At 38.8% G+C, this 12,821-nt stretch overlaps 1 protein-coding gene across 1 annotated transcript; it reads right to left on the bottom strand.

The window, feature by feature from the left end:
- Positions 1–282: 282 nt before the first annotated feature.
- Positions 283–12,607, bottom strand: ube2g1a (ubiquitin-conjugating enzyme E2G 1a (UBC7 homolog, yeast)). The gene is made up of 6 exons (XM_057356445.1): positions 12,316–12,607; positions 7,997–8,099; positions 7,269–7,366; positions 6,802–6,980; positions 6,563–6,686; positions 283–396 (listed from the first exon to the last, which is right to left on the bottom strand). Exons 1-5 carry the CDS (start codon positions 12,359–12,361, stop codon positions 6,600–6,602), a joined length of 513 nt encoding a protein of 170 aa, XP_057212428.1. The 5' UTR covers positions 12,362–12,607; the 3' UTR covers positions 283–396; positions 6,563–6,599.
- Between the last annotated feature and the right edge of the window lie 214 nt (positions 12,608–12,821).

Raw genomic sequence — 12,821 nt, forward strand, 5'->3', positions numbered from 1 at the left:
GCAGTAGGAGGAGAGGATGAAGTTTTTAGGATGTCACACTCTAACTACAGATCTGCTATTTTATTTGGTACTAAGTCGCGCTGGATGGATAGAAACAGTTATTATATATTATCCGGTTTTTATGTCTGTGCTATGTACATGTCTTTACAATTTCTTCCTGAAAGTTGTATCAGTTCATAGACTTGGAAAGAAGAAAAGCATAATCATTTGAAAGTTTTTTTTCTCTTTTTTTGTTGGCACTTGCTTGGCGTGTTCTGTCAGCATCTGTGATGGCCGTATGTTCTGCTGCAGCCTATTAATGCCAGCCTGTTACTGCCAACAATCGATGAAAACCAGTCCAGCAATAGGGTGGTAGAGTGCAAGAAAACAGTGCCATGTTGTTTCTCAACTGGAGACCTGTCAAAGACAAAAGAGATATTTTAACAAATTAAATATTAAAAACGTAATAGAGGATAAAGGTTGTAATAATATAAGTAAAACTAGATTGATCTTTAAATTATACTAGGGGACAAAAGAATCACCTAGTTTTTTTTCATTTTTTGTCCATTAAAGGAACAGTTCACCCAAAAATGAAAATTCTGTCTTCATTTACTCACCCTCAAGTTGTTCCAAATGTTCTATTGAACACAAAAGAAGATATTTTGAAGAATGCAACTACCACTGTAATTTTTCCTACTATGGTAGTCAATGGCGGCCAAGAACTGTTTGGTTCAAAGCATTTTTCCAAATATCTTTCTCTGTGTTCATCAGAACAAAGAAATTTATTCAGATTTGGAACACCTCAAGGGTGAGTAAATGATACCAGAATTTTTATTTTTGTGTGAACTGTCCCTTTAAGGCAGTGGTCACCAACCCTGCTCCTGGAGATCGACCGCCCTGAAGATTTCAGCTCTAACTCCAATCAAACACACCTGAAATATCTAATCAAGGTGTTCAGGTTTGCTTGATAATGACAGACTGGTGTGCTGAAGCAGGGTTGGAGCTGTAGTCTGCAGGACGGTCGATCTCGAGGAACATGGTTGGTGACCACTGCTTTAAGGCATCCAACTTTAAATGCCTTAAAGGAGTCATATGACACGGCTAAAACGAATATTATCGTTTGTTTTAGATGTAATGCAATGTGTAAACACGATTTAAGGTTAAAAAACGCTGTATTTCCTCTTTGCCCTGCCTCTCTGAAACGCTATGATTGGCCAGTTAACCAGTGCGTAGTGATTGGTCGAATACTGCAAACTTGTGACGGAAATGTAATGCTTCTTACCATACAGTTAGGGCCATAAATATTTGGACAGAGGCACATTTTTTGTTATTTTAGCTGTGTATCAATATGTTTTCGAGTTACAGTTTTATAATGGATATTGTCTTAAAGTGCACACTCTCATCTTTATTTAGAGTGTATTTACATCCAGATTAGCTGAAGGATTTAGGAATTACAGCTCTTTAATATGAAGCGCCCCCCTTTTTCAAGGGACCAAAAGTAATTGGACAGTTGAATAAAAAGCTGTTTTATTCACATGTATGGGCTTTTCCTTAAATAATTTTGTCATAAATTAAGCATGTTAAAGGTCTTGAGTTGATTCTACATGTGGTGCATTTGGAAGCTGTTGCTGTGAACCCACATCATGGGGTTCAGGGAGATCTCCATGCAAGTGAAACAGACCATAGTTAGATTTCAAAAACACTACACATCCGTCAAAAAGATGCCAGGAACATTAAGAGCGGCCAAATCAACAATTTGGTACATTCTAAGAAAAAAACAACACACCGCTGAGCTCAGTAACAAAACAATCCTGGGCGTTCATATGAGATAAAAGTGGTGGATGATGACATTATCCTCTCCATGATAAAGAAAAACACCTTCACAACGTCCAGACAAGTGAAGAACACTCTCCAAGAGGTAAATATGTCAATGTTTGTCAATCAAAACAATAAAAATACAAGGAAAAAATAGAGAGGGTTCACAACAAGGTGCAAAAGCCTCAAGAATAGGATGGGTAGATTAGACTTCTGAAATAGCCGAACAAGCTCTAGAAAGCAGTTTTTTGGAGAGATCAAATTAATTTCAGCCTGCATAAGACTAAAAAGAATAAAAGATATGGAGAAGGCTTGGAATATCTCATGATATGAGCATACAACATCTTCAGTAAAATAGTGTTCAGGCAGTGTGATTCCATTTCCATGCATGACGTCCTCAGGCACTGGGTCACTGGTGTTTTTTTGGTGATGTAACAGAAGAAAGAAGCATCCGGATTAATTCTTCACTTGTCTGGAAGTTGTGAAGATGTTTTTCTTTATCATGGAGAGGATAATGTCATCATCCAACACTTTGATCTCATATGGACACCTAGGATTGTTTTGTTACTGAGCTCAGCGGTGTGTTTTTTCCCCCAGAATGTCCCAAATTGTTGATTTGGCCGCTCTTAATGTTCCTGGCATCTTTCTGACGGATGTGTAGTGTTTTTAAAATCTAACTATGGTCTGTTTCACTTGCATGGAGATCTCCCTGAACCCCATGATGTGGGTTCACAGCAACAGCTTCCAAATGCAAACACCACATGTAGAATCAACTCTAGACCTTTAACATGCTTCATTTATGAAGAAATTATTTAAGGAAAGCCCATACATGTGAATAAAACAGCTTTTGATTCAACTGTCCAATTACTTTTCGTCCCTTGAAAAAGGGGAGAGCTTCATATTAAAGAGCTGTAATTCCTAAATCCTTCAGCTAATCTGGATGTGAATACACTCTAAATAAAGCTGAGAGTGTGCACTTTAAGACAATATCTATTATAAAACTGTAACTCGAATACACTTTCATACACAGTTAAAATAACAAAAAATGTGCTTCTGTCCAAATATTTATGGCCCTAACTGTATTTGGAACATCAGGTTCCAAAGCAATTGTACTGACAGTACTGACTTGCGTATACATTTGGGCGGTCTTAAACCTGGCTCAGATTACAGGATTCTCGGCCAGAATTTACCCCGATTTCCCCTCCCGAGAATCTTTGAAAAAAATCGAGTCCAGAACCTTGATCGGGTCCGAGGTTCGGCCCCGATTATCACGTAATGTGAGGCATTCACAGATCGAATCTTACACCTCCCGATCTGCTCCGAGAGAAATCGGGGCCGCCCCGATCATATCAAACATGTTTGATATTTAGGATTTTAAATCGGGGTGATGACGTTGGTACTTTCGCAACAGCCAATGAGAGGCACATCTGCAAGGTGACGGAGGTGACTGACAGACCTTTAAAAATGTCGACCGCGAAAGCTCCTGCAAGGGTACGTTGGACAGCGGAGATGGAAGAACAACTTGTGGCAACAGCATGATTGTCTATATAATGTATACTCCAAAACATACCACAACCGCACAGATAAGGAAAAGAGCTGGGGAGAAGTCGCGTCGGTTTTAAATGTACCGGGTAAGTTAACTGCTAACACGCAGCTTGTAGTTTCGTTCAACAGATTGTTATTTGGCTATAGGCATACAGATAACATGCGTTTATGTGTTTGTTTTTATGCTGTATCTTATAATCACATTGGCATCCATCTTTATTCTCGGCAGTGACAATTTTTTTTCTTCCGTTATTTATTAACATTAAACTTAAGCGGCTTGCCCAAAGCACAGTCATAACTTCATCCCTAGCAAAAAGCATTATAGCACCCCCTGCTCAAAATACGTCCCCGCGGCTTTGGACAGACAGACAGAGAATCGTTCAGAGAGCGACAAAGACATTACACAACCGTTGCCAGGTGAGATCACGTGAAATTAACTTTGCGATGTCCCTTTGTTTACTTCTGTTTCCCGGTGAGATGACGTAAGAGGCGTCCTCTGGTATGATAATCTTAATATTATCCTGTAGTTTGGGTGTCTTAGAATGTCTTTTGATGTGCAATTATGAAATAAAAAACTTCCAATCAAACTTTCTAAATTTTTATTTTTGCACTTGCTACCTTTAGTCTTATTTATAAACACAACTTTACACCCCAACGTTTTATTATCTGGACATTTCACATTCATAAATGCAAGTTTACAAAGGGCAAACCTATTTTTGTATTGCTTGAAAAAGAGATTCAAATGTAGATGTGATGTCAACATTTAAAAATAGTAAACCCATTAAAACGGTTACTATTAGCTCCTTTTACAAAACTGCATATCCTATGGATATGTAAAATATGTGTAATTTAGTTGTACACTGATGAGTGTGAGCTTGTTTAAGATTTTAAATAAGAGAATCTGTCAAGATTCTCCTTATGTGTGTGCTGCAACCAGAATTTGAAATCTGTCACGATTTTAAAACTCCTGTAGTCTGAGCCAGGCTTTAGTCAACTCATACCACGAACTGACGTGGATTTGTTGGGGTGTGGTTACACGAGGCGTTTCAGGCAGGTCTGGGTGAGCATTCGCTTTTAGATAGAATGCATCTTTTGTTCCGACACTTTAATTTTTGCAATTTTACGTGTCTAATACATGCATGGGCAACTTATAACACACCAAAGACACAGAAAGACACGTGTTCGCGCCATATGACCCCTTTAAAAATTATGGGTATGGGTAAAAAAACTGAGTCAGTAGTACTCTTACCTAACACTCTTTAATTTGAACCACCACTGCAAAAACAGGCCTTATGAACTTGTTCTAACAGGTTAGCCCACAACATTACAATGGGAGAATCCACTAAAACTTACAAAAGCCTCATTCGGCTGAGATTAGTTCTTTATGTAAGGAATAATTGATGACGGGCCGTTCAATTATTAGAAAGTTAATGCACACCCCGAGGTGGTAATGCGACCAAGACGTAAACTTTTGAATAATTGAACTGACCGATCAATTATTCCGCGTATACCACGGTTACCACACCACAGGACATTGTTCAAATGTTTAATTTCAATGTTTGTCATGTTATTTTAAAAATGTCTTTTAAATGCTGTTGATGGTAGAACTACTTTCTTGCGCATCTCATTTCAAGCATCCGTTAGAGCAAACGGACTCGGAAGCTTGAGCCACGTGGTGGGTGTATGTGAGTGGCTCTCACTATATCCTTGGTGTTTCAAGTCAGATCCGTGGGCGTGGCTTGTTGGTTTTGACTAAATCCTTGGTGTTTCAAGTCTTACGAAATCTTTACCCTAACCTAACTCTAACCATCTAAACTACCTATGATTGTTAAACTTGCCAAAAAACACGGTTGCATGATGACGTCAGAGCGAGCGAGTGACCTCCCACACACCTGAGTGTTTGCAGTAATGTGACAGAAAAGCCAGTGATTATAAATTATTTATTCCTCGTATTGTTTCTATCTTCAGCAGTAAAAAAAAAAAAAAAACTTTTGAAAGAGTAGGTCTATTAAAATATATTTGTTATCAGTTATAAGCAGCATGAAGAGGAAAACGAACCAGTAGGCTATCAGTGTTTATTAATGCATTTTGTTTTTCTATTTAGTTATTTTATTTCAGCATATGTATTTCTTGTTTTTGAAATGCTTTGTTTATTGAAACGAAACTGCACACGTTTCCATTAAAAGTAAAGTTTGACATTATAAACGTCAGATCAAGAACAGGGTGCTTTGTGCGGTGATGGCCTGTAGGCTACACTATAACCTTTCTGTTGTTTAAACTTGGCGAAGTGATATGGAACTAGGGATGCACCGATATTATTTTTTAAAGACCGAGTACGAGTGCCGATATTTTTTTCTGGTACTCACCGATACCGATAACTATAACCGATGCCTGTATAATGTACAATAATGTTAATAAACCAGTATCTTACTGGTACATTTTCTTTTTTTCTTTTGTTTTTAGGTCTACTTAAATTTAAGTACTATTTTTTAATCAAGTTCTATTTTTTATAAGTAGCACAATTTTACTAGCACATTTACTTCAGTTTACTAAAGTAAACAATATACTCTGTGGTCAAATTATAAAAAATTTAAGGGGGGTAGTGTGGTAAAATGTGAGTGTATTATAACTTGTTCAAGTCAACCGGACTTTTATTTTGACGGGACGCCGCAAAGAGCGTTAAAGTTAACCGGACTTTTATAAAGACACAAATGGTGTTTGTTTATGTGTTCGTGTCCTCGTGCAGTGAAACGCTGGCGTTGAAAGCTCCACAAGTATGGCGTTATTTTAATGAAAAAAATGTCGCGAGCGCATTATTACAAGGCGAGAGCGCATTCTTGTAATACGAGCGCGCGAATCTCTCCGCTCGCACGCCGATTTCCTTTGCTCATGCACAAAACTGGACGCGCGTTTTCAATTATACGCTGCTCTCTTATGATTTTTCTCTCCTCTCGCTCAGTGAGCGTGTGCGCACTCAAAATGCGTGCCGTGCGTCCACGAATCCTTTGGTACTCTTGCTCTCGAGAGGTCCTCTTGTGTGTTCCATGCATTATAGGCTGTCAAAAGTAGTCAACCAATCAGGGATAGGCTTCCACGGCGGGCCAATGAAAACGCGACCTCTTACATGGCATTTTATTGGTTGAAAGTGACTTGACGTATTCAACGACGCAAGATGGATCTAATTGAATTGAATTCAATTAGCTGGCAAATTCCACTTGCTTACCCTGAAAATAGTGAAGCTACAAGCTGCTGGATGAATATCACTCGAAGGCTGTTTCTTGGCTCTTTCTTACACAGCGGGCAACTTTTCTTTTGAATTCACCATGTCTGTCTTCCCTCCACTCTTTCTGAAATATTAAAACAAAGTGAATGTGAAATGCAACTTATCATGACATAAATTCATATCATTTCAAAAAAGCAGATTGTACTAATAACAACTTGACAACTTCTCATCTGACTTACTGCTGCATCAACGTTGGCAGGAGAGTCTCCGTTAGGGTCTGCTAGCATAGAGATGACGCTAATCATGATGGTCTCTACAGTGTGAATGGGTAGCCAGCGTTCCTCTGGTTTCTCATAGCCGTATTTATCCTCACCCGGTTCGTGTAATATTGAAATACAAACGTCACCGTTCTTGTCAACTGCAAAACGAGATACCAGACACGGAATGAGGGCTAAAACTATGAAAAATTATTTCTAAACATTAACTGCCTTTAATAACAATTACATTTGATGGATTTAAAAACAGAGTAGGGGGTGCTGCATTCCTATTGGTGGCTTAAAGCACTGTCAAATTAACATAACAATTGTCTAATATTAATCTATAATTATTTCATAAATAAAGGGAGAGGGATATATAGACTTTGCAACATTATACACAAACAAGGATAGATAAATACTGCTGTAAAGGTCTGTAAACCCAAACTTACCATTTGGATGCCAAATTTCCGTTATGAACTTCATTTTAGGAGGCCTGAGAGGATAGTCTTTGGGAAACGTTAGATGAGCTTTAAAGACACCACCCTCACTGTAAACGCAGAATACAGCATGATCAATGTGTTACTCAAGATATTATGATGGCACCTGTTTGGACACATTTTAATAAAACTGTTTAACAGTGCCAGTTAGGCCTGCCCGCTAAAAGAGATGATAAAACATGACTCCACGCACTACATAAGTATATATTTAGTATGATAGCTTTATTAAGATGTTACTGTAAAACCACAATCAGGCTGCATAGTCAGTCACAACTGGGCGAAGGGCTCTATGCATGCGTGACTTTGGTGTTTCACAGGAAGAACCCTAGGCATTTTACGGTTGGGGAGACTTAAAGAATACAGTAGAAATTTAGAAAAGAGTTACATTTAGCAGATGCTGTACATTGCGGCACACAGCAGTGGTATATAGAAGTGGTGTTCTACTGTATTTTAATGTTATAATGAAATGTTAACTTATGAAAGTGTGCCGCAATGTACAGCATTTACTAAATGTAACTATTTTCTCATTTCTCTCTGCTTTAAGTCTCCCCAACCAGAAACTGCCTAGGGTTCTTCCTGTGAAACGCAGAAGTCACACATGCATATAGCCCATTTTAAGCAAAATCTAAAATTCTAACCCATTCTTTTGTAAGCAATGACAACAACAGAAAGACACTTACTAGAGTGTATCAGGAGGACCGATTATTAGCACTTCCCACCTGTAGAGGTCATTATCATCTATCAAACCAGCGGAGAATCCTTCCACGGGATTTTTGTTCAATTCTGAGAAGAACAGACAAGATGCAGATGAGCTTCTTTTTAATATGAAAGAATGACAGGCAAACCTGTTCTCAATTTGACAATTCAGGCTTGCATGCAAGTGCTCATAAAAGAATCTATTCCCTTATCACTGAAGCTTTTCTCATATATATATATATATATATATTAGGGATGTGCACGAATATTCAAATATTCGATCCGCAATAACTATTCGAATATTAAAATGCTATTCGAATATTCCTATTTTTCATAAGAATAAAACTGCGTCACCACAAGGTTAAGTTACCGTTACAGAAGACCTTAGAGTCAGGTCTTATTTAACGCTTCTTCACTTCTTCTGTAATGATTTTTTAATGTACAGAAAATATAAAAAATCATTTGTATGTGTTCCTAAATCTTTGTTCACTCAGATTGCAAGCTTGTTTAAATATTTTAAGTTTACACACTGGATGCCCAGATCGCGTTTTATGCTCTGCTCACATCACCATATTAAAATGTTTCAAAACTGGTGAGCCACAGAATTCGTTAACATTACTTACATTAGGTATAAAAATATCAACGTAATATTAAATGATTAACAACAATAATTCATTTATTACCATTACTTGTTTGCAGCGGTTGTTCTTAGTAAATTCATATTCGTTCGTTAAAAATATATTAAGTAATGCTAATTTCAACAACTTGAAACATGAAAATGTACATTTCACTGCAACAAATGTTAATGAATTTGGCCTTAACATAAGACTGGCACATTTATCCATACCTAAAAGCAAGAATTTTCCTTCGCACGGATGCTTTTTTTGTTATAAAACGCGCTGTAATTCCTTACCTTAGTTGAAATAAATAGGCCTACCTTATTTATTGATGCAAATCCAATGCAAAGCTAAACAAGACAGACACTGACCGTGAACGACAAAGAAAACAATATTTATATGCGTGCTGATCAGCAGAATATCTTCCTCAGATGACGGTCACGTAATCAGGGAATCAAGCACTATGGCTCCGTCTTTGTTGCGGGGTATTTTTTAGGATCTTAACAGTCGGCATGCGATATCAAGCCCATTTACTTTAGTTATTATCAATATTATTAACAATAAAGCCAGATATTCTTGTCAGATCTGGGTTTTGTTACCAGGAGTTAGAGAAGAGCAGCGCGTTTTTTCCACCGTCGGCTTGTTGAACAGACTTTCACTAGAGTAAAATAGACCTATATGCTTGTTTTTATTATCAAGAACATGTAAAACAAAATAAACAAGATAACCATATATCACAGACTGCCAATATACGTTGCGTTATGTATTTTTCTATTTTTTCACCATAAAAAAAACGATATACAGGATATAATATTAATGCATTATGAATATTTAATGATAATTATGAGCTTGATGTGAAATTGTGACTAAATAAAAACGTAACAAATTACGTCATTATTAACTTAATTTAAATAAACCAATATTCGAATATTCGTTTTTTATGAGCTCAAATATTCGAATACGAAATTATTGAAAAATGCCCATCCCTAATATATATAGAATCAAGAATAATAATAAGACAAACTATTCTCCGGTCACATTTCAGACAACAAGAAAAGACAGATTTGCCTGTTTTTATCAGATCAAATGACTGAGCCTGGAGCCAAAGAACAGCAGTCTACTGGTGACTGTGGCCTCTGATTCTGTTTTCACGGCAAAGACAGCTTGCTGTGTCCTAACAAGAGACAGCAAAACAAAATCACTGGAGCTTTAAAAGATGAGCACCTCGCTGACAAAAACAAACCAACAGTTGGGTCATCTAGTCATACGTATGTGTCATTTTTATGAGGATGTGAATCACTAAGACAGTCTGGCATTTCCAACTAAGCGTCTCTACTGTGACACACAGAAGAAATGTACAAAACACAAATGAAGCTTTTTGTCTCTTCTAAACTGACTCAAATCCCATTTCTGACAAATCTCATCGTTACAGCGCCGATTCTGTAATGGTGAACAGCAACGAACACACAATTACTCCAACCTTCCAGACATGCACAGGGTTTTTCCTGCATAGGGAAATTGGAGGCAGCCGCCTCCGTCAAATGTCGTGCCGCCTCAGGCTCTCGCCAAAATTATGTTGTGAGTCTTCACAAGAAATGCTGCGTGCATTTAACAGACTGTCATTTGTAACTGCAGTTGCGACATTACGACGCAACACAGTGGAGGCGCTGTTTAGTTATCAGCACACTGAGGTGCTAAAAAGAGTTGCAGAACAAGAGCCAGCCTGTGTTCCACGGCTGTTTGTTTTGCATCCAAGTACGTTTAAATTCTTGAAATTTCTTAAATTAAAATGACGTACATCATTGTAATGTCTTTAGCTGTGCAGTTGGATCGTTGAATCAGCGTATACTGTACACAGCGAGTTCGCCAGTATGAACGCACATTGCGTTTAGAATGACTTGCACACGAATGACTCATTTGAACCGATTTATTTAAACTATTGAACTTTTCAGTCACTAGCGAATATAAGAGATCATTGAATCATTTAAAGTGAGCCACAGAGAATGCAAGACGTGAATGAGCTTTGCTCATTTAGAAAGACTGGTTAATTCAGTTGGATATCGTTAATTCAGTTGGATATAACTTTTCAGCCCATATGTATGGGCTGAAAAGTTAGCTGATTAAAAAAAATCAAATAAAAATAAATCATTTTTATCTAATTTTGTTAGAACTTTTAATATATCAAACTCAAAGTCACTTTGGTTAAGCCACTTAAAGGTACGGTAGGCCTACGTGTGTGTACAAGATCAGGATGGCACCACCTCAGCCTCATTTTGAGCCAGGAAAAACCCTGATGCAGTTAAAATCTCACATCCTACTGAGTTGTGCCCATATTTATCCAGGCTGGTATCTTTACAATCCCACATAAATGGATGTTTTGGGGCTTTTGTTCTCTAACTCCTGCAGAGGGTTCACAGAGTTTACAGTGAGTTCACCGCCCTGGTCCAGCTGAAAAGAGACAACCAAAACAGCACTGATTCCTGAATCAGTCAATCATCCGGAGTGCCACTGCAGAACCTGACCCCATGACAGGCTGGTGTGCTACTCCCTGTCGACCATCGGAAAGAAATAGGCGAGCTGCCACTGTTTGTGTATGCGTGTTAGTGTAAAACGAGTAATTTGAGGGGGGTGGGGTTGCTTCTTCTGTTCTCTATGTCCCCAAAGAGACAGCTGTCATGATCAGGACTAACATAAAACATGATCTTTAAGATTTAAACAGAATGCGTGTCATCTGCTTAGTTTGACCCTTTACAACTAACTGCACTGCGCAAATGGGGCCCCGTGGAGAAATCCTCCACTGGCTCGAGCTCGCTAAAGCTGACACTCGCATATCATGTTGCGTAGGCTGCATGTATAGTAGACAAAGAAATGAGAACAATGATGACACCAATAACAGACTATTTTCTTTAGTCTAAAAAATTCAACAGGATCATAAATGTAAATCTGTACACGAGTAGGGCTGGGGGTCTCTTGTTCTTTCTGTACCGGTAAGGTGGTTCTCAAACAGCAGCCATCTGTCTACTGTCTTTTAGCTTAGCCGGTTAGCCGTCATAGAAAAACAAAGGGATTTGATCACCCCGCTGCGGGGAAGATGCGCACAATCTACCACTTTTTGACATCGCCTTTCTCCCTAGTGCAAACTACAGTGTCTCGATTGGTCGAGATAAGGCGGTAAGCTGAAACTGGACAAATGACATACTTTCCTGACGATAATAGCGACGGATGCTAAAGTGCAAATAGCGTCCGGGTACAGATGTCAAAACATGGGTTAGCCGACTTGCGAGCAGCCCAACCGGCCAACCGGTCCCATCTTCAAAATTGCCTGACATTTTTACGCTCACGTCAACAAACCTGAAAAACGAGACTCGTGTAAATATGTTCGTTACTGCTGATACAATAACCGACCAGCTTGTAGTTTATTACACGGTTAAAAAAATGTATGAAAATAACATGTTAAAGTAACAAAGAGGTATCGCGCTAGTCCGCGGGGCAGAAAGAGCGGAGGAGTTAGCCGCTACTCGGCTAATTTCGCTGCTAACATGCTAACAACGTATGCAGAGGAAAGCAAACGCTCGCTAGCTGCTAAACTAGCGGCTAACTCCTCCGCTGCTGCTTCGGTAGCAGCACCGGCGCATTTCCAAGCGCTGGTTAGCCATTGAGCTTGGTTGCCAAAAGCCAAAAATTACCTGCTAGCTGTCTCCTGAGTAACAGTGCTGATTGGGGCTCCGTCATGTTTTTTAGAAGTATATATATATTCTAAGTCGACAGTCGTTTACTTCACTAGGGAGAAAAAAATGTTTGCGATTTCTTGCACGTCTTTCCGTCTCTGCTCTAGTCCGTTTTGCTCAACATTGTGTTCCGGTGTGCGCATGCGCCATACTGTCCGTGAGGCCGAAAGGAAAGCGCGCCCGAGAGCGAGAGGACTATAGGCGACGGATACGCGCATGCCACCAACACATGAAGGCATAGAGCAACGACTAGGTACGATAGGTGCAGAAAATGATGAGAGGGAAATCAGAGCTATTTAAAGTGCAGACTTGTGAACCTGAAGAATCAGATATGAAAGATTTGCATAAGCAATTAAATTTCATTCATTTATGTTCCGAGGTTTATTGTTTGTTGCTAGGCTTGCTTATTTGTAAACTGATAATATATTGCCAAATGGGTCAAGTAGGGGTCTCTGCAGGTTGGA

This window comes from Triplophysa rosa, linkage group LG2 (assembly GCF_024868665.1).
Source record: "Triplophysa rosa linkage group LG2, Trosa_1v2, whole genome shotgun sequence".
Lineage (NCBI taxonomy): Eukaryota > Metazoa > Chordata > Actinopteri > Cypriniformes > Nemacheilidae > Triplophysa > Triplophysa rosa.